At 46.9% G+C, this 23158-nt stretch overlaps 3 protein-coding genes across 3 annotated transcripts; 2 read left to right on the top strand and 1 right to left on the bottom strand.

Moving 5' to 3' along the window:
• Positions 1-1232: 1232 nt before the first annotated feature.
• Positions 1233-3023, top strand: SCP_1200860 (hypothetical protein; the record flags this gene model as incomplete). Its single annotated transcript, XM_027762973.1, has 2 exons — positions 1233-1916; positions 2229-3023. 2 exons carry the CDS (start codon positions 1233-1235, stop codon positions 3021-3023), a joined length of 1479 nt encoding a protein of 492 aa, XP_027618774.1.
• A 1405-nt stretch (positions 3024-4428) lies between these two features.
• SCP_1200850 (Rho-GTPase-activating protein) lies at positions 4429-7077 on the top strand (the record flags this gene model as incomplete). Its single annotated transcript, XM_027762972.1, has 9 exons — positions 4429-4534; positions 5574-5723; positions 5779-5864; positions 5932-6018; positions 6069-6101; positions 6152-6167; positions 6219-6371; positions 6456-6755; positions 6848-7077. The coding sequence occupies 9 exons, from the start codon at positions 4429-4431 to the stop codon at positions 7075-7077; spliced, it is 1161 nt and encodes a 386-aa protein (XP_027618773.1).
• Positions 7078-7762: 685 nt separating this feature from the next.
• On the bottom strand, positions 7763-9351 carry SCP_1200840 (hypothetical protein; the record flags this gene model as incomplete). Its single annotated transcript, XM_027762971.1, has 3 exons — positions 7763-7777; positions 7830-9268; positions 9327-9351. 3 exons carry the CDS (start codon positions 9349-9351, stop codon positions 7763-7765), a joined length of 1479 nt encoding a protein of 492 aa, XP_027618772.1.
• Between the last annotated feature and the right edge of the window lie 13807 nt (positions 9352-23158).

Genomic DNA, 23158 nt, shown 5'->3' with positions numbered 1-23158 from the left:
TTGGACTGATGGAAGTGTGAACATTTGCGTCTCCAGACTAGAAGTTTGAAGACTGAGTACTGAGTACGGAGCAACAAACGTACTTTGGATTTTTGACGGCTCAAATGTCCATACCGGCGCGACAATATATGAGGGCCACAATAATCCACTGGCAGGGACGTATCACAGAGGCAGGTCGACGCTGTCCACGCGCCGCGGCAAGTATATACGATAGATGCAGACGATGAGAGAAGAACGAGGCGTCACCGAAGACGCCTTATTCTGTATCGGTCCAGCCAACAAGATGAACAAAAGAAATTCACTCTTGAGAGGGAAGTAGTAGCCGCTTACCTCTCCCGCGTAGGGAACATATGCCACATCAGTTCAGGTGGTGTGGGAGGAGGGCTGGCCGTGAGTTTACATCCATAATGACTTCATCCATGGCCACCCTGCATTACGACCAGTGGGTTGTTCACTCCCACAGTGCTCTGTCTTGCGGTATCCGCCCGACATCTCAGGCTTCCAGATGTCAATGAAAAGCTCTTGTGTGTTCCTGATAACGGTGGAACCGCAAACACCTTCCAATTATTTTGCGGAGATGAATGAGCTGGATGTAGCTGACGTACTGGCACTAGAGCGCGAGAAATGTGACAATGTTCTTGAACAGGGATTTTTGGTTTTTTTGCCTGTCCTGTGAATTATATTATAGCTATGAGTATTTTGAAGAACAAGACAAAACGACATCGCGGCTCACCGCCGTCCCTTGGGAGGGAACGGCGGTCCGGCGGATCCACGTTCATAATCGAAGTTGTCGTGGTTCAACACGCCTTGAAAGCTTGATGGACTGTACGCGTCTGACTTAAATATGGACACCGTACTCTCATATAAAGAATGGTAGATATTGGACAGGGATCCACGTCAGTGACTTCGTCGGGAAACTTTCGACGATGCAGTTACATTATACGGACGTGAATTCGCCCTTTCGGACGGTCAGACTTAGGTAAGGTATTCCTTGCACGTAGTCATGAATAGTGAACGTTACACGAAGAGCAGCAGCATATCATGCGACTGTGAAGGTGATCTCGGCGACGGCCACTGCCAGGACATATGAAGTGGCTCACGTGGCACGTGAGAAAGCAGGCTCCGGATCCGGCAACTCTTCCCATTTGAAAGAATCAGGTGAGACTCGGAGCCTGTGGGTTTCACCAAAGTCCTTCCGCCGCTGTTCCCTTTCTTCCACCTCGTCTCCAAGCATGCCTACAGCCGTGACGACGACAGCGACGAGCACGCCCCAGACGCTCTCTTTGAAGGCGAGCTCGTCGTCGACCTCGGCCGACTCGACACTAGCCACCCTCCGCTCGCTCTACCCCCGCGCAGCGCGGGCGTTTCTCCAGCGTAATGTCGCTTTGACCCACTCCCTGCTCTTGTCTGCCTTTGCCATCATCTACCCGCCTGTCTCGCCAGCGCCAGACGCGATCTCCACGCAACGCCGGAAATGGGATATTCTACGTGTAACGTTTGAGACGACGCTGTATGCGTCTCCGCCACCCACGCACGACTTGGACTCATTCCCGCAGTCGCTCAGGGCGAACCTTATGCTCTCGCCAGAGTCTTTCCTCGCCACGGTGCACACACGCTCTCTTCAGCTTTTCACCCCCTCCACGCCGTTCCAAAAGCCGTCGTCGGCGTTCCTCCCTGCACAGATACTCGTGACCCTCGCCCTTGCGAGTCTCAAACTCGAGTGCACCCATGTTGGGCGAGGTATGATAGAAGATTGGCTCGCTAGACACATTCCGGCACAGGACTCCGATAAGTCCGAAGGTTATGCGAAGGTCTTGGAGCTCTATTGTCTGCACGTACTCCCGCGCCTGGAGGAGTGGGATTACGCAGAAGATTTCTTGCAGTACGAGCGTCAGCTTCCTGCGGAAACGCGCAAGGTACGCTTTTTGTTCTGTCCTATAACTAAGGGTTGGAAGGGAGTGGATAGACGACTTCTGTCCGAGGCTGCAGCACGGGGAATAGTGATTGTGCTCACAGTAACGAGTAGTTCTGAGCGTACCCCTCCGGTTCAGAAATCCTCGGGAGTTCCTGCTTCTCGCTCGTGTATGAAGAGTGATGTCACGTCTATCTTCGCACTGTGCTATCTCTGCTGGAAATGATCATCATAGCTGCTCAGTTTGCTCTGATCTTGTACACTTGCATTCGGGTGTAGTGTTTGATCTTGCAAGACTTACCCTCATCTTTTTCAGTACATGCTCACGTCGCTTCAAAACCTGCGGGCGCAAACGCTCACCATGCGCGCCTCTACCCCTCTCCCTTCAGCATCCCCAAAGCTCTCCTACCCATCGCGCTCCCCCTCACCAGCCCTATCAAATGCGTCTTCCACCTCTTCCTCCAGCACATCCACCCACACCGCCACACCGCGCACACCCCGCCCCGGGCGGCTCGCAGGGCTCACCCCTACAAGCACCCTGACGAACTCGACTTCCACCCAGTCCATATCCTCTACAACAACATCACGCACCATCACTCCCACCTCCGCGCGCCGGCCCCGCTCGCGGAGCCGCACAGAGACGAAGAGACAGGATCCCATAGAGCACGTCTGGGGCGCGGCATCGCCGCCCGCGCGCTCTGTGCTCCAACCCGAGAGGTCAACACCGCCCGGCATGCCTGCACACCCGGTTGCCCGCCGTCCGCACTCTCGCGCGCACTTGGACGCTACCGCAGAGCGAGAGCTCGCGCAGCGCGCAACGGGCCAGCAGAGCATCGTAGCCCTCGCCCGGGCGTGGCTCGCAGCGCTTCTCGCGCCACCGCGCACGAAGCTCACTGCGTTCGTCGTATTCTGCATCGCGCTTCCCGTGTTGTCGTTCTTCTTCCGCCGCCGGCGCGCGAAGACGCCAGTTGTGGGTCATGTGGCCGCCGCGGAGGGGGTGCGCCGGCGACTTAGGGCGGCGGAGGGCAAGGGTGTGCTCGGCACGCTGTGGGAGGAGCTCGTACGGGCGGTCGGGGATACGGTGCGGATGGGCGGACGGGGACTTGTATGAATCGGTCGTGGTTGTGGAGCGCTGCTGTACGTTGATGTTCTTCGAGCTTGCGTTTTGGTGCACCATTGAATAGCGGTTGTTTTTGAAGCGCAGTGTCTTGGAATATTTTTCTTGGTTCGGATAATGTTTCCGGCACGTTCGTTCGTTTATTTTGTCTCCTTCGTACGTTATATTTTATACCGTGTTATGGTACAGTTGAATGACATTGTGAAGGAAGTTGTACAGTAGGTACATGGCCTCGTCCTAAGAACGTTGAACGGCGCGTGCACGGGATAAAGATATCATCTCATCTGTATTCCGCCAGATTTGGAGAGACGAGTGTATGAATCTTCGGCATACAGCTCCACACATAACCTTCCTCACAACGACACTGCTCCAGGGAGGCTTTGCGGAATCACGGGGCTCGGTGACCAGGCTCGATCTTTGCGGCCTCCTCTGCGCAACTTCTGCACGACAACGGAGGACCAGCCGACGGCGGGTCGACTGGACCTCACCGCCGGCGTCAGGACGTCCGAGGAAGGTGTCGCCAGGCTCGACGAGAATCCGAGGAGCGCCCTGAGCAAGTACTATCGCGACTGCGGCTGCGGACAGAGAAAATGATCGACATACCTCCGCAACGAATCGTACAGAGTAAGTAGTTGCGCAGATTGGGGCCAGGCGCTCCAACTAGGCAACGGGCGATAACGTACTTATTGATAGTTAGACTTACGGTGGGTCGGCACTGACTTCCTCCAATATTAAACCATTACAGCAGGGCGTGCCATCAAAGAGTCGAGTACAGGTGATGCAGCCGAGATTCAAGAGGATGCTGTGCGAAGCCCGAGTGATGCAGACTCACCAGTACGTCCACGCAGTGTCGCTTTGGGTCCGCTGGATAGAGGGCGAGGTGGTGAATGTGGGATAAGTAGCATATATGCCGCCTGCGGATGACGTACGTCGTGTAGATCAAGTGAATATTCTTGTTGAGAGACGAGTTTGCGGGCAGAAGATATTGCAGTGAGAAAGAACGAGAGCTGTGTTGAAACAACTCGTCAGTGGCTGCGGCAAGGTCATGGGGAACGAGATGGCTGCGTGTTTGGCGTACAGATCGCGATGCCGCCGCCGCCTGCTCCTCGTCCTCGTCCTCGTCCATCCTCATCTCCGTTTTCCCCCACGTCGTCTGCTCTTTCTCTCTCTGTCTGAACGACGCTGCGGCCATCTTCTGGGACAACGACCGTACGCACGAGCGAGCGAGAGGAGACCGGGAGAAGACACAGCCGTGGGACTCGTTCTGGACAGTAACACTACCCTGGCCTCACGCCGACGCCGACCCCTCCTGGGGCTTCTCCCAAGGGGCCACCGCCGACGCTCAAACACAACAGGCTCCATCCATCGCCTCTCTCCGAACCAGCTCCCCGCGCCCCTCATGACCGCAAACGATTCTCACCCGCCCACCAAGGCCAGCCTCAAGTCCTGGTGGAACACCTTCACCTTCGCACAGCGCGCCAAAAAGGAGGCTGAGGAGAAGAAAGGCGAGTCCCCGTTATTTCTACTGTCTTCTTTGACTTGGGTACGGCGTTGTTCGTCTGTCTGCACGCGCGGACTGTGGAGCGTCGCCCGCCGATGCGAATCGGGATACACCTGCTGACGTCGGGATATTCATGTCGTAGTCAGACCCTCGATGATGCGTCAGCGTACTGTCTGCATGATTGCAGTTAAGCTACGCTACATTGAGGGTCCTTCGCAGTATCCCGTGGCTTGACAGCCGCCGGGAAGGACTCTGATCTGCTCGCTATGGACTTGTATTATGATGAGATGCACAGTTCCATTGTCTTCGTCGATTATGGTCCGGCTGGCGTTCTGTTGCGTATGCTTCACTCTTTCAGTGCGTTATGACCCACCCGGGCTCGTATGGAAGTTATCATTTTGACAGAATATTTTGTGACTTTCTTGGTTGCATGCTGTTGCCCGACCCACTTAGGCGACATCTCTATGCTCTTGCTGGTGCTACGACTGCCTGTGCGATTTTCTTCCGGTCCTGTATTCGATGGGCGCATCAACCTCTATGCGACTTGCGCGCATATGCATTTTCCTTACGATCCGCAGCGGTGGACTCCGTACTCCCGATCGTAGCACGGCGCCCTCTGAGCCGATCGTGACCTCCGCGGTATTGCAGTCTCCTGGTTGGCATAATTGACCTCGCTATGCCGGTTATCGCGAACGTGACTTTCTGCTCTCAGTTTCCCTTGCTGCATGATCTATTGCTCTGGACGTCGGAGTCTACTGTTGATGGATGTTCTTATCATACTAAAGGTGCCCGTCTCGTGGTTTAATATTCACGGACGTGGGTATGGTGTACTGTCTCAAGTTCTGGAGCGACTCCCTCCGAGTAGTTCTGGGCTCTCTGGAATTTTGATACCTCGCATCAGTCCATCTGGCCTCAATTTTTCTTCTGTGAACTTTGTTTCACTCTCATGTTTCATCGTTAGCTTCTCCCCGGTGCAGGCTCCACAGACGATGCCGTGTCCCTCTTGTCCACTTCGTAATCGCTAACACCCATTCCTGTAGCAGGGGAGAACGTAGTGTTCGGCAAGCCACTGAAGGAGAGTCTTAAGTATGCGAGCGTGCAGATCTCCACCGCGAATGCCAACGGCGAGCTGTACGTGTGGGGGTACATCCCCGTCGTCGTCGCCAAGTGCGGGCTCTACCTCAAGGAAACCGGTGCGCACATTTCCGAAGCGTTACCTATGTTATCCCACTGATGCGTTTGAGTCAGCGACGGAGGTGGAGGGTACGTTTCGCGTGAATGGTTCGAACAAGCGCATGCGCGAGCTGCAGGCGCAGTTTGAGTCTCCGCCGCGAGTGCGTGCTAGTAGTTGCGTGTTGCACTGGGCGCGACTTATTTTTTTTCTTCCTAATTTTGGGGCAGTACGGAAAGAACATTGATTGGAAAAAGGAATATTACACGACGCACGACGTCGCGAGCGTGTTCCGGAGATTTCTCACACAAATGCCCGTACGTCTGCGTCCTGCCTCCTCCTGGTGACCGCTGAACGTGCTGCACAGGAATCTGTGATACCCCACGACATGTACCATTATGTGAGTGCTGCACATGTCTGATGCGGTGCACGGCTGACGTTCGAGCCCAGTTCCGCGATGCCCTCGGTGAGCCGTGGCGTGCAGCCACGATGTAGCGCGACTGACGGCACTCTCCAGCGAAGAACCCCCACAACCAGGACGAGGTGATCGCGACGTACAAGCGGCTGATCCGGTCGATGCCGCGCGCGAACCAGTACCTACTGTTATACGTGCTCGACCTCCTCTCCGTGTTCGCGCGCAAGGCGGACAAGAACCTCATGACCGCGAAGAGTGCGTGCGCTCCCCGCTCCTCGTCCGTGCCGCTGACGCACTAAAACTGACACACCGCGTTCCACCTAACCCTCTCCCCCACAGACCTCGCGGTGATCTTCCGACCCGCCCTGATCGCGCACCCGAGCCATGAGCTCTCGCCGCCCGAGCACCAACTGAGCCAAGACGTGCTCGAGTTCCTGATCGCGCACCAGGACTGGTTCATGCTTGACATCCCGTCGCCGCCCGCGCGGCCCGCCGAGGGCCCGACGGCGCTCGGCGAGCCCGTCGACATCATGCCGAGCTCGGACGAGGAGCAGCCCGGCGGGTGGAAGCTCGTGAACAAGGACGCGTCGATGCGCCGCATCACGCGACGGCGCACGACCACGGAGCGTGCGGGCGGCGGTGAGTGCGTGTGCGCCCTGTGGGCGCTGGTCCCGATTTCCGATCGCGACGCTGATTTGTTTTTCTCCCGTCCCGATTTGGTGCGCCGACAGATAAATTGCAGCCTGCGGCCGGGCTGTCACCCGTACTTGAATCGCCGCCGTCGCGCACGGAGAGCTCTGCGGTGAGTGTGACGCGGAGCCACACGCTGCCATCGAAGGCTCGGCGGGGAGATACGCTGGCTGCACACGAGGACGAGCGGCACGCAGCGAAGGTGCTCAAGAAGCATAAGCGTGCGTCGATGCAGACACGGCGGCCCGCAACGAGCGATCCTGCCGGTTGATTCACTGCATGGCGATGGCGGGCGGGCGATTGCACGCAGGTGCAATGCGCTTGCCGGGGCGGAGCGGGGCCGTGTACAATTAGATCTGGGGGCGGGGTGCGCCAGGCTGACTTGAGATGCATAGTACATCTCGTATACCAGTGTTCATGCTACCCCCTTTGTTTGAGTATTTGCGTGGATGTGTTCCTACTACTTACGAGCTGTTGTTTGTTGTGCCTACTATTCTACTCTTACCTGCGAATCGGATCATGCGAAGACAGGAATTAAATAATGGTCGTTATTCGACGACATTGGAGATCAATGTTAGCAATTTTTGCCTAGGAAATACACGGTAGACACAGTAGTGGGATATCAAGCTGAATACGAATCACGAGAGGCTCCGACGGACGATTGTAAAGAAAAGAAAAGCATAGGACATGTGAATACGCTGGTATCCGGGGATCGTAGCAATTGTTTTGTCTTTGCGGACGCAAACTAAAGGCCGTAAGGATTATCTTGTCCACGAAAAGATATCGAGCTGGATACGAATCACAAGAGAGACGAGTGCATAGACTGGTGGAGGAGAATATTTTGCTATTCGGGGATGATAGTAATTGTTCCATCTCTGCAGACATAAACCAAAACCTAACAAACATTTTCTTGTTGAAAGAAAAGATTCTGCGCAGGAGGAGCCAAAATGTTCTTATCAGTAGTACTCTTCCTGGAACTCATCGTCAGTTATGCGATGAAGCTAAAACGGACAGTATGCCTACATCGTCATCCTCCTCAACAGGTTGCACCCTGACATCCATCGCCAACCCATTATCCCTCCATCTCATCATTGCATCCATGTCCACGTCTTGCGCACGAGACAGGACCACAGAGCATTTTTGTAGCGAGACCACTGGTCGCGCTATGACAGATGGCCCGCGGCACCGCGACTCGATCATCGCGGCGAGCACACCATCTGTTGAACTCAAACAACCGTCCAAATCCAGGCACTTGAGATTGGGACACAGACACGGAGCGACGGGTGGGGCTCGGTACGTGAGTCGCTCAAGTACACCATCTGTGACCACCGGCCACCGTCGTGAATACGCCAACCTAAACTCCTCGAGCTCGGCACCTGTTTGCGTAAGACAATCAATTAATTCCGCTGAAGTGAGCGTCATGTTTGTCATCCGGAGAGTTTTGAGAATGCACGCCGACCTCGACAGGAGGGCCATCATTTCGCCTTGAATGGATGGCGTAAGGACTAGGACCGAATGCAGGTAATCGAGGTGGTTCTCCACCTCGAATTTCTGCAGTGCAGGGAGTACAAGGGATTGGAGAAGTGGAGAAGTATCAGTGAATACTGTGATCGCGAAGTCGCGCAGAGTAGAATGTGTTATCCTCAAGTTTTCGGGAAAATTATTGTGGTCCGCATTGCTGACCAGAAGGCAGCACTGAACTAGTGCGGGACACATCCTCAAGAGCTTGAAACACTGGTATAAAGACAGCGCGTTGTCCAGCTGCAGCTCCGTTAGCTGTGCCCAAGGAACGCCTCTAATGGACTGCAGCGGGCCCGAAATCCTCTCGGAAAAAAACCAACGGAGAGAGCGAAGTTGGGGAGCAGATGTGAAAGGTAACGGCATCACGCGGCCGACCTCTGGGCCCTCTAGACGTAAGACACGGAGGAGAGGTGCAGGAGAACTAGGCTGTGCAAGTTGTGACAACGGAGTATGTGTCGATATAGTGACCTCTTCCCAGCGGGTAATGTATTCTGCGAATATACGGAACATTTCTACAATGACATCGTCGGATATGTGGTTTGCAGGTCTGTAATCTTGATACCAAGCAAACGTGAAGCGGAGAGGAAGCGAGCCGGAGCATTGAAGCCAATGTTGCATCAACTTTGGACCAATGAAAGGAAAGAAGGATGAGGCGTAGGTGAGACTGAAGCAGCACCAGAGGGCAGGCGTCCTGAGTGCGACTCGGCGCCACAAGCTACATACCCTGCATAACAGAAGCGGAGCAGTTCCAAGAGATACGTAAGCACCAGACCAATAATGTGGATAGGAATAAGTCAAATCGAGGAAAATTTCTGTCAGAAGTTCGACGGGAAGCCTGTGTATTGGATGCTTGGCGTTCTGGCATTCAGAGGTGCGTTGCTCATCCGCAACTGGTGTAAAATCACCCGCTGATATTACCAAGCTACGGCTGCCCGTTGGGTCTGGCAGAACAAGACATGTCATGAGGCTGCAGGGGTGTTAACCTCAATCCGAACGCACCATTGGAGTCTTCAAGATGCTCCATACAACATAAAGTACGCTAGATCGGGGATCGGATTCGGATCGGATGAAGAGGATGTCCGCCTTTAACTATGCAGAGGTAACCGGGATTCAGGATAAGATGCAAACCCACTGGATGAAGACGGTCAGACCTTGTCTTGTTCAAGTTGCACTTGACTCAAAGTGGCATGCTGCAAACTTCGGATACCACGCCGGAGGAACTTACACCGCCGTTTAGGCCAAAGCTCGGGTAGATAGTCAATTTCCGAGATCAGAAGACAGTTTACAAAAAGATCAGATTGGCATCATACGGACATTTTTGGGACATTATGAGCGGGATATCTCCCGGATAACTCGCTGCTCTCAGCCTGATATCCTCCGTTCACACTCCTGCTGAGCTTTGCCCTCCATGAAGACTTCGCTGAGATTTCCCCCAAAATCTGCCTGGCGGCGTCAACCGTGGGAACCACTGGAACGCCACGTCTTTTCCCGGCATGGTCTGATGTCAAAGTCTGCTTCTCTCCTTGACCAAGCCTCCAACTTCTCTTCTTGTCATTCGTCCTGGTCGCGCCCACGTTCCAGCGCAGTCCTTGTTCTGTTCTACCGCCCATTGCACATTTTCAAGCTCAAGTGCCTTTCTTCTGCAGTGTTTTCTCTGTTGTGCTGGACTTCTTGGTCTCTGGCAAGTTGGGCTGTGACCAACTGTGTCCGTCTGGCCTTGGCTGTTGTGCCGGCTCCTGCACCAATGTCATCTCTGCCCAAATGCGCAAATACCCTGTACGAGGTGCCTTTCGGTGCATACCCCACCTCTGTGCCCTGCTGACTACCCCGCGAAGGGTGTCTGTCGCCGAGGTGTGCACTTCTACTCTTCCTCGAGTTTAGCACACTTGCTCGCTAGGTGATGGGGTCACCATCTCACAGAATCTGACGGGCCGCGGAGAGTGCTCCACAGTGTGGCACGGTGAATGCCCATGCTACACCGTATACAAGTGTAGTACTGTAGCTCCTACAATAGCGTCCTGTAGTGTCCTGTAGCATACAGAAAACCAATATATTTGTTATTTACACCCTTAACTGCAATATAACAAGCCGCGCAGCTGTTATGGAAACAAACAACGATGAGGAGCCGTGCCCTGCATGTTCCCGAGCTCAGCGGGAGATCACTTGCTGAGGTCTCACAGCTCTCGCTCTCCCCGGAGTCTCCTGGGATATGATGATTTCTATCTGGGTGATATCCGTGCCAGATCCGGAAAGAGTCGTGGGATCATCACGCGATATTTGGACCCGGATCTCAGCCTGGACTCTGGCCAAAATGGCTGTGTACTTTACAGTCAAGAGTCGTGAGAATCCCGATATTTATTTCGAGTGTCGGGAAATTCTGCTACAGAAGTCACATTAGCTTGCTCATTACTCCACGTATGTATAGTACGAAATGTCTACAGAATGTGCATCGGGAAAACCCAACTTTTCTTAGGGACTTATTTAGATTGTAGCGGCGCAAGCCCCATCCCCTGACTCCATTGGAGGCTCTGCACAGGTGCTCACGTACTATGCCTGACCATTCATTTTTGGTCCCACCATTTAGCTACTTTGTAGGTATCCTTTGTGGCATATTTACAATCTTTTTGAGCTTGAATGAGGATGAACAGCAGAATATTTGATGATCATGAAATCTGTGTATTTATACTGCAAGTAGGTGAGCAAGTGCGCCGAGGAACAGTCACAAATGTATACTAAAATATGCACTACATCAGGAAAACCCCACTTTTCCTTAAAAGGGCACTTAAATAACTTAAATGAACTTATGGTCCTTATTTAAGGACATAAGGACAAAAAGGGCTTAAGGCATATTCTCTGAGTGTCTGAAATTCGACTTATTTGAACACTTATGGCCTTAAATAAGGGTTGTCAGACCCAAAAGTCTAAATAAGTCCATAAGAGAAAGTTGGGTTTTCCTGATGTGGTAAGGGTTCTGTCTAGGAAGGATGTAGTCTGTGCTGCCATAAAGCAGCGGTGTCTTATGAGTACTGCATTGGTCAGTGGTGGGGAGGTTGTAATGTCAAAGGGATGTGTCCGCGTGAGTATTCTACTTCATTGCATATATATTACACAGAGAAATGGCAAGTCTGATGCTGGACTTCTCAGAATGTTCACAGACCATCAGAATGGTTGTATGTATCTTGCTAAACTTCAAGACTGGTAATGCAACTGCTGCTCTAAGTTTCAAACAGTATTAAAAGGCTTACAGGCTTCACTTTGTAATAAATGACAGCATCTTTGGAGTTCCTGTTAGATGTCAAGCCATGACTTCCTATTCTGGTGATGGCTAAAGTCATCTAAAAGCCATACCACCAGCTAGCACTGCTTTTCAGTTGAAGTGCCTATGTGATGGTGTACCATTTGAAACTTGTTACTGAAGTTGTATAGATGTGCTCAGAAGCTGAGACATTTTCCTGATTGTTGGCTAACATAACTATAGCTTTGAAGACCAACTAGTGTCTAGCATGAGTCTGACAAGGTATACCCACACTTATGAAAAACCCATACCCATCACATGGGTATGAGTTTTATACGGGTTGGGTATGGGTCAGCTATGGGTCTGTATAGGTCGAGACCCATCATGGGTATTTTATGAGTTACAGTGTGGAAGTCATAGTACAATAGCAGTAGGCAAGTCTTTGTGCCATTACCTGCCATGCTATTGGAGTGATGAGATGAGTCTTCTGAGCTGTGTGTGATACCAGGTTTGAATTATCTAATAGAGGTACTATATAGTTATGTCACCATCATACTTCTGGAATCCTATGTTTATAACAAACCCATAAGATGGCCCATGAGTTTTCATGAGTTACTCACTGCTGACCCACATCCATACTTATAGATACCCATACTTATAACTCATGTGGATTGGCGATACTCATGTCATATACTAAGACCGACTGGATCCTATTTTGAGATTATAAGTGAAATAGTTACAGATAATGGCTCATACCATATCAGTCATATTTGCATGAGTGGCTGCAATTTGTGAGCAAACAGCATTGTCGAGTGATCTCACTTTGATATCCGACAAGTGCTATTCAAAACAGCTGATGGCGATGTGAAAAAGTGGTCACAAGTTGCACATTCTGTCTTTTGGTCCAAGAGAATTACAATCCGACATCACATGAGTTGTTCACCCTATTTTGCAGTTACTGGAGTTTATTCTATCATTCCACTTAACATTTTTAAAGTGACATATCTCTAGCCCCCTCTGACTTCAATTCTCTCTACCACTGATTTTATTGCATGTTGCACCATTGCATTGCAGAAGCATTCAGACCAGCTCACGACACTTTATTCGAAAGTCTATGAAGCTCATATCTAAGCCGTGATTTGTTTTGAGCATGAACATGATCATACAATTTGCGACTACAATTTTATTCATGGAGCTCTCATCCTCATTCGCAACACTTAAATAGAGAAGGCTCTCAATTGCAAAATGCGTGCAAGATATCTCAAACCTCTCATTATTGTTTCGTGAAATTATGGCGATGCATATATCCTTTGCGAACTTGACAGCTTAGTACTCGATCTACTCATTGTCACTTTTTGAGTGATTCCCTACTTTATGCGAAAGTATCTCTCACTCTCTGACAATTTCTTTGACCTTCCCAAATCACAACTTTGTGAGATGCAGAAGTTGACAAGTTAAGAAGATAATGATGATTTAAATCTCAACCTTGCAGTGATGCTGAAAGATGACTTCGAAGATTACAATGATGAAGATGTTTAGTTTTATATTCACAAACCACCTCCTCTCAGTTTCCTACATACATTTCCACAGTTTGACTCTCTCTAACTTTACTCTCTTGTTTAATTTCTCACAACTTTTTTCTCCTCTTCATTATAGATCACCATTTGACCTTGCTGACTGAAAACAGTCACATTTTAGTTGGGAGGAGGACAAGTATATCATTCATGATGTTTCAACATCACAACATTTTTCAATTTTTTCTTATAAATCTCTAAGTCCCTACTCAGTTCTCCTGCAATATTTTTCCGTCTCTCAAAAATCTCAAAAAGACATATTTTTTTTTACTTTCTACTTGAAATTTTCTCTTTCATACAGATATTATGTTACAAGATGTTTAGAAGGACAGAAGATAATGAAGAAAGATGAAGAAGAAAAGTTGTGACATTGTGCAGTAACTGTTGAAATCTGGAGTCTGAGAAGTTGCTGAAGCACATTCGCTGAACGTGCGTTATACCTTTGGTTCGGCTTTTCTGTTTTCTCTTGTAACTACTTAATGCCTCAGCTCTACCGCTAGCTATATTAGGTAGTGTCGAGTGGCTTATATACCATACGTTCACTCACTGGATGCCCCAGAGAATTCTACTTCTGGTGCATCCATGTATGTACCCCCTTCCTATTATATTCACTCGTACTTACAGCATCTGCAGTGACCATCATGTCACTAACAGGTATGAAGAGAGAATTCTACTTCTGGTGCATCTGTTGACTGTCATGTCACTAACAGGTATCTCTCCAGTCTGTCTGCCCCTCCACTGTGCCCACTGCACTTATCCGGCTTTGCCATTTCAACCCTGAGTGGGTTGCTCCATTGCTACTTGCATTTCGATAGGTTATGAGCCTCGCTGTTATCAGCTGAGGAGTTTCCCTTACATCACACATGCACCCCGAATTTTATAGTGAAGCACTGCTTTCATTATCAGCAAACTGTTACCATCGACCACAGTTCTTACTCGTTCACCTCTCATCGTTTTCTACAGCAACAGGGTCGTGAAGTTTCTGACCTATGTGATCTTGTTCCATATCCTGCTTCATTACTCTTTGCACACCTCTCACATATTGACAGCTCACTCTTCTCCCCTGACTTCATCAATATTCCGTTGCCACTATCATCCTCTTCATCATCATCAAGCTCCCGTGCACCATCTCTGCAGCCTATTATGCCTATCTCTCACTGTCTACCCTGTGTCATGACCACCACCATTGCCAAGGAATTTTCTGACATCCCAAAGCTGGCCACTGATGGATCCAATTATTGGATTTAGTTGGGCTGTATCAAGCATGCCGCCAGTGGTTGCGACACCGATGAGCTTCTTGATTGTGCTGCTGACCCGATGTCTGATGCGGAGCTGAAGCTTAATAAGCAGATGCTTAATGCGATAACTGGAAAGTTCCATGACTCACTGTTCAAGAAGTACCTGAATGTCAAGAAGGTACATGAAGTCATGACTGGCTTGAAGGTTGAATTCAGAACTTCGACCGCTGCATCCAAGGCCTGGACAGAGGCAAAACTTTTCTCGCTTAGGTGCTCCAATGACCATAAGGTTCATTAGCACTTAGACTAGCTTGCTGAGCTCAAGGAGAAGCTATCGAAGATGAATGTCAAGATCGAGGACTGTACTTACATCAATGTGATTACCACATCTATCCCTCGTTCATTCGCACCCATCATCACTGCAATTACTACTGCTGTCGACATTTTCAATTTGACACTTGCATCTGGTGCTGCTTGCAAGGTTGTCACATCAACAGAAATAGTTACTGCTCTTCATGCAGAGGCTGATTCCCACTTGATGTTAAAGTCTGGTGATAAGGCTGCAACAGCCGGTGCTGCCATCACTGGCAGTCATGGAGGAGGCTGAGGGCATGGCCATCATAGTTATAGAGGTCGTGGCAATGGCTTGAGCAAAGGGAATATGCTGAAATCAGATGATGATCTTACCTGCTACAAGTGTGGCGGAAAGGGGCATTGTGCACCCAACTGCCCATTAAAGAAGCAGTATTATCAGTGCTTAAAGGAGAAATTGGAGGCCACTGTGAGCAGCTCTGATTCCACTAATACAAAGCCCAAGGCAGATGGGAAGCTGAAGGACAATGCGAAGGATACTTCTGCATCAACTGTCTTTGCAGAGTCTGTCTTGTCCATGCATATTGAGGAAGCCTGGAGTGCTTCCATAGTGTTCCCTGCTCCTCATGAGGAGATTGTGATTGACTGCACTGAGCTTGCAGCCCAAGACGAAATTCAGATCTTGGAGACTTACCATGTCTTCACCAGAGTGGCCAAATCCAGTCATCGAGTTGGTGCATTGTGCCACATGACACTGCATCTTGATCAGCTGTCAAACTTCTGCACCACTGTGCTGCATTGGATTCGTGCTGCGAACTCGGAGATCTTCTACTCGCATGGTGTGGGTGACCTGCTAATGCATCTTTCTGCTATAAATGGTGGCAGGCATATTTGGCTGAAAGGGATTCTGCATGCACCTGCTATGCATGCCACACTTATCTTGTTAGGCCTTCTCAATGAGGCCAGATTTGCCTGGCTAGGCCATGAAGGCACATTGACAATTTTGAACAGGAAAAATAATGTCATCGTGAGCATTCTGCACAAGGATAATCTTTATCACATCTTCTATGACTTTACATCCCTGGCATCAGCTGTTGAGTTATCACTTTTCAAAATTCACAAGCGGCTTGGCCATGTCAACTATGCATACCTTAAGGTCATGCTTTATCGTGATCACATCGCTGGCATCGCACTTGATCCTCAAAGTGTCGATAAGACTGAATGTAGGACATACCTTGTCGCAAAGGCACGCTATGCCCCCATTGCTGCAGTACATCAATCACTATTGGTGGAGAAGTTTGGTAAACATCTTCATATGGATGTGTGGGGGCCCGCATCAGTGTTTACCATTAATCACTGCAAGTATTATCTTACCCTCATAGATGATGCGACTCGCTGGCTTGAAATGCCACTTATGCACATGAAATCTGAGGCATTTGGAAAATATGTCAGTTTTGAAGCATGCCTGCAAACGCAGCATGGTGTGCACACTAAGATCCTGCAATCTGATCGTGGTGGTGAGTTCCTGTTCGCCAATATGGATGCGTATCTTGAGCGTGCCAGTACTGTTTGAAAGTTAACTGTTCATGATACACCGGAACATAACAGCATAGCAGAATGCACACACCTAACCATTTTCGATGGCATGTGCACTGCACTTGCTGGGTCTGGTCTTCTGAAGTGGCTATGGGGTAAAGCTCTTGCTTACATTGTTTATGTTCATAACCGCACAGCTCACCATGCACTGCAGGGAAAATCCCCTTTTGAAGTCCATTTTGGCTGCGCTCTGGATGTCTCAAATCTGCATGAATGAGGGTCAGTTGTGTTTGTCAAGGTAGATACTAACTCAAAGCTTGATGTGCGCAGCTGTGAAGCGTGCTGGATCAGTCCTGATTCTACCTCGAATGGTTGACACATTTATTGGCCAAAGGAGAAAAAGATTTCTGTTGAAAGAAATGTCATTTTTAGTGCAGACTCTCCACATGTTGAGGAGGAGCACGATATCGATATAGGACCTACCATTCAAGTTTCCGACACTGTTTCGCATCCTTTTAAATGACCTCAGCCTGATTCTGAACCTGAAAAATTCCTGTCACTCGAGCTCAGCAAAATTCACAAGCCTGTTGATCCTGATATTATCATGGGCAAGCATGAACAAAAACCAAGTGCAAAGTTGCACAAAATTGCTTCTGGTCGAGCTGAAGGCACTCTGATGGACATTGCTATTGACAATGATAAGAAATCCAAGGTGGTTGCATACTCTGTAGGTGCCGCTACATCTGATTCCCTAGAGTTCAATCCTCACTCTGTTGCTGAGGCAAAGTGTCATCCGGATTGGCTGAGGCAAAGTGTCATCCGGATTGGCTGAGGCAAAGTGTCATCCGGATTGGCTGAAATGGCAGGAGGCAATGTGTGACAAGATTTGTTATCTAGAGTCAAGAAAGAGCTGGGTGTATGTGGATCTGCTGCCATATTTGTCGGGTCACAATGTCATAGGTTCAAAATGGGTTTTTCGCACCAAGCGTGATGCACGTGGAGAGGTCACACATTATTGTGCATGCTTAGTCACCCAAGGATTCACGCAAGTCGAAGGCATGGATTATTTTTCTGATGACATCTTCACCACGGTATGCAAACTTGCATCTGTATGTGTTATTCTGTCTGTCACTGTGCGCAATGGTTGGTATGTGCATCAAGTCAACGTCAAGAGCACTTATCTCTATGGCAAGTTGCATGATGATGAGAAAATTTATATGCGGCCACCTCCAGATATTGAACTCGATGGGATATCCCCTGGACAACTACTGCTATTGCTCGTTGCTATCTACAGACTGAAGCAGTTGGGCCGACACTGGTACATTCGACTTCACAAAATCCTTGAAAGCTTTAAACTGGTTTGTCTCGAGCACAATGACACCATTTTCTACCGCTGCCACCCAGATGGTGAAATCTTCATTATATTCCTTCATGTTGATGACATGACTCTTGTCTGCTCACTCCTAGCCAACCTTCTTCACCTTAAGGATATAATCTAATCGAAACTGGAAATTACTGACAATGGCGAGCTGCACTGGCTGCTCAGAATTAAGATCTGGCATAATCTCGAGAAGCACATCATCGTGCTGTTGCAGCGCGCATATATTGAGTCGATAATTGCTTGCTATGGTTTTGCTGATGCAAAGCCACTCTCTCAGCCTATGAATACTCATGCTCATCTATCTGTCGACCAGTGCCCTGTGACCACTGCAGAGTATGTCATCATGTGCGATAAGCCATACCTCGAGGCACTCAGAGCACTACAGTACGTCTCCATCGCTACCTGTCCTGACATTACTTTCACCATCGGACAGCTCACCCAATTTGGTCAGAACCCGGGCATCATGCACTGGAACACTCTCAAGCATGTTTACCAGTACCTCAAAGGTACCGTGGACCTATGGCTTGTTTTTGGCAGCTCAGAAGACAATAACATCATTATTTACTCCGATGCTGATGGTATGAGCATGGAGGGATGCCGCACTGTTTCTGGCTACATTTTTATGCTCAACAGCAGCACTGTCTCATGGTCTTCAAAGCATCAAGATCTCATCACCTTGTCGACAACCAAAGCTGAGTACGTCACACTCACACATGCCAGCAAAGAAGCACTGTGGTTATGCTCATTTGTTATTGAATTATTCAGTGATCCTGAACACCTCATTCCTCTTCACTCTGACAATTAGTCTGTCATCGTGCTTTCGAAAGACAATCATTTTCATGCACGAATGAAACATATTGACATCTGTTTTCATTTCATTCACTATGCCATTACAGATGGCAAGATCAACTTCTCATACTGTCCTACCGAGAACATGACTGCGGACATCCTGACGAAGGCCTTGCCTTTGATGAAGAGCAAACACTTCGCTTCGTCAATGGGACTCTCAAAGGTTTGAGGGGAAGTGTTAAAATCTGGAGTCCGAGGAGTTGCTGAAGCACATTCACTGAACGTGCATTATACCTTTAGTTCAGCTGTTCTGTTTTCTCTCATAACTACTCAATGCCTCAGCTCTACCACTAGCTATATTAGGTAGTGTCGAGTGGCTTATATACTATACGTTTACTCACTGGATGCCTCAGAGAATTCTACTCCTGGTGCATCCATTTGTATTCACTTGTACTTACAGCACCTGCAGTGACCGTTACATCACTGACAGGTATGAAGAGAGAATTTTACTCCTGGTGCATCCATTGACTGTTGCATCACTGACAGATATCTCTCCATGTCTATCTGCCCCTCTGCCATGCTCACTGCACTTACCCAGCTTTGCCGTTTTGACTCTGAGTGGGTCACCCCATTGCTACTCGCATTTCGATAGTGACATCGTGAGAACTCAGTTTACCTTGCACTGGTTCCTACTTCTCATCCTCATCCTCACTCTTGCCTTAGTTCTTCATCAACTCTTCCAGTGATGGCCTTTGCAATTGTGCTCACAACATTCTCTATTCACAGTGATATTCTCACCACTTTAGAGATCATGCTATCATTTCTATGAAGACTTGGATTCCAATTTTGCATTTTACATCACAGATATCAGAAGACCTACCAGAGCAGAGATGAGATAGAGACAGAGCAGACAGAGATAGCCATGATGAAGAGATTGTTAGGTCAATTTTTACACAAACCTTGATGTAGCCTCAAGGTGTCAGAAGTATTTCGTGCAGTCACATTTTCAGTTCGCACCATAATGTAGAAGCTTGAGCAGCAGGTTCTACTATAGTGCTTAGCGATCCAATTGTATTGAGGATTGAGAATAGTTTATATTTTAGTTAGGAGGAGATAATATGCTCCCTGCAACTCTGGCCTCTGAAAATGCATTTTCCAGCGATCTCTCAGACCTCACCACTCTATGCCTTAGCCTCTGAGATGCATCTGACTCTTTCACGATACTCTGCAAACTTTTGCAACTTTGCTCAACTTTGCGTAACACCTCGTGATGTCCCTCTGAGATTTGACATTCTTTCATCACTCATAAATTACAGTCTGTCACCATTACTTTAGTTGCTTATTACTACAAGCACTATTCTAACTAACCTATTTAATAAAGCTCATTGTTTATGTCTGATGTAATAATAAGAATTCAATACTAGTATACTAAAAAGACAGCAGTCATCAATATTTAAGGTTGATGTTTATTATTGGCTGGCTGTAATCAGATGCAGCATTGCTTAAGCTAGTATTACAAATATATATTTCATAGTCTATACAAATGTAGAAAGATTAAAATATATAGTGGATTTTGCAGTAATAAAATGTGAAAACCTAGCCTAAAAAGTCTTATTGTATCCTTTAACACCACATAACAAGTAATAATTTATAGGGACAAGCCAGACAAAATACTCAAAATGAGTATAATAGCAGAACAAGAGACTTTACCCACTATACAATCTTATTAAAATTTTATATGAGATCATACAAGATCATGAACCGCTCAGGCAGTGATGTGAGATAGGTGATAAGAATCTGGACAGATTACACATTTTGCAGCAATCAGCTAAGACATATAACTTGTTTGAAGTGCGCCAATACTTTGCATGGCAGGTATGATGACTGAACCTGATTGACTAATGGCTAACTGAGTAGTTGTTGTACATCACAGCACTTAGATTAAATAACAGATAACAGCTCTATTTTAGAAAATATTGAAATTACATTCTATAGAGCATTGTATAGAGTTTAATGCATTGTAACCATTATTATTGAATCAAAATTAAGAAATAGACCTAGTTAGCATATTAGAACACTTGATTTTGTCAAGATTTGAGTGATAAACCACTTTTGCGATACTGAGGTGGACAATAAGAAGGCCTGCTTTTTTCCAATTTGGAAACTAACTTATCTAAGGTACCCATAGTTATCTGGACCATGCCCCTAATTTTTCGGTTTCTTTCTGCATTTTTATAAGATTTCTGACCTCAAAATACACTTGCTCAAATTGAAAAAGTCAGAGCCTTTAAAGTTATAATTCCTGAGAAATGAAGAGCATCATTTTTATAAGTGATGAAACTTTCAGAGCCAAAAAGATTACCTAGTATATATGTATAGTGGCCATAAAAAGTATTATTATGATGCATACAATTCTCACATTAAAAGATGATAGAAGAAGACATTATAAATGTGTCTACGAGAATCATTACAAAAAATGTTACCAACATGCCTATAAGAATTATAACAAAAATTAACCCTAAAAACTGTTACAAATGTGTCTATAAGAATCACTATAAAAAATGACTCTAGAAACTATTACATATGTGCCTACAAGAACCATCACAAAAAAATGACACTAGAAAGTGTTACAAATGTGCCTATTAGAATCACTACAAAAATGTTACCAATGCACCTATGAGAATGACTACAAAAAATGACACTAGAAACTGTTACAAATGTGCCTATGAGAATGACTACAAAAAATGACCCTAGCAACTGTTACAAATGTACTATAAGAATCACTACAAAAAATGGCACTAGAAACTGTTGCAAACATGCCTATAAGAATCATTACAAAAAATAGTATCTAATTGTGTCTAGTAAGTGTCCTACAATATTCTGTGATACTTTATAGTGTAAGTTTATGAAGTCTAAGTTTAGAAAGACCTTACAATATTTTACAAAGCCATCTACTGACTCTGAGTATATTGTGTAGTAATATTCAGTAAGTTAACAATAACCTATTATGCCAGCTCCTAATGTGCTCTTTAGTATTAGTTTGTAATAAGTTTAGAATAGTTTGAAAATGTTACGATCACTTTGTAAGATGCTTACAATAGTTGATAACGGCCTTACAATACCCTACAAAGTGTTATATTGACTGCTAGTGTGTCTAGTAATGTTTAATAAGCCTTCTACAATGCCTTATTATGCTATTTATTGAACTCTAGTACACCCTCTAGTATTAGTTTGTAAGAACCTTAGAATGACCTACAAGACCGCCTAGTTACCACTACAATAGCCTGCTATACTGTCTATTGACACCTGGGATGAGATCTAGTATGAGTTTCTAAGGACCTTACATCATGTCACAATTTTCCTGGAATTTGTGCAATTTTTCTGGATTTTATTCTAAGTGTTTGCTCCAGCCACAAGTTACATGCCTCATGGGCATTAATGAGATGACCAAAACTCATGCTGTCACATGATGCAGTGCGAGTTTTTGTCGTCTCACTAACACCCAAATAGGTGCTGTGGCGCGAAACTCGAGTGACTGAAAGTACTTCCAGCCAAACTTGCAAGGCTTGTGGTTCACTCAATTCTGCTCAGATTTTAATGAACACAGTAGGCATTCTGGCCAGATTTTTGAGCTTAATCTAATAGTATTACTCTCAGAACATCATATTCACTTTCTGCAGTGCTACAATGCATTTTCTCTGTTTTCTCTTACTCCTGCTTGTTTCTTCAATGTGTACTGCATGTAATAAATAAAGCGCCCTATCTAACATGTACATGTACATTATAAGGTTATTTCACAATTTAGCTGGAATTTTTACAATTTTTATACACTTTACGCTGAGCATTCTAATTTAAAATTAAGGTATCTTAGCCAGTTTTATAGTTTTACTCAGATTTACTTAGTTTAAGAGAGCATTCTGAACTATATTATGCATAGATTTTAATATCACTAAATTACTGTGTGCATCCCTCATTTTATTAACTATAATGCACCAACCTTTGGTGACTGCTGGAAAAAGTGCATGATAGTTAAGTTGGTGAAAGGCTCATCCTGCAAAGAATAATTCCTTTGTACCCCAGAAATTGTGACTACTAATGACTATACAACAGACAAATATAATGTGTTCCTTAAAGTTAGAAGAGCAAAGGTAGATCTCGACATCACTGTCAATTTGATATATAGAAGCAGCTAAAAAGATAAAGTAACTGAGAATATATATTATTTTATTCTCATAAAAATACATACTAAATTTGCTGCCTAGAGATGCCATTGAATGAATAAACAAATGACTATAAAGTGAAGAAAAGCGCAAGAAGAGTAAGTAGTGAGGGCGAACAGATAAGGTAAAGATCTTATCAGCTATATTGGGCAATGTTTGGCCAAGTCGTGCCAGTTTTCAATATAAAAATTTCACAGTCCGACTGAATGCAAATTATAGACAAGTAAGCAGAGCAGTAAGCAACTTTGTTACCAGAGTGGACCCTAACCCTAGGTGTCTCATACAAATTTTGTATTGAAATTTCATTCTCATAGCTTCTTGGGGCAGTTTCTTGTCACACCCAGGATCCAACTAGAATGATTCCTTCGTACCTCAGTCATTGTAACAGTAACTGTTTTAGCTAATAGCTGAATGCCCAACTTCACCAGAGATATGCTCATTAATACATCTGCCTACATAAACTGCTCCAGCTCATCTAATGATTGCTACATGTATGCCACAAACTTTGAAACAGAAACAGTATGATGGAGAATGTTGCACACCATG

Source organism: Sparassis crispa (genome assembly GCF_003851025.1).
Source record: "Sparassis crispa DNA, contig_000010F, whole genome shotgun sequence".
In the NCBI taxonomy this organism is placed as follows: domain Eukaryota; kingdom Fungi; phylum Basidiomycota; class Agaricomycetes; order Polyporales; family Sparassidaceae; genus Sparassis; species Sparassis crispa.
This window is presented reverse-complemented; position numbering and strand designations above follow the sequence as displayed.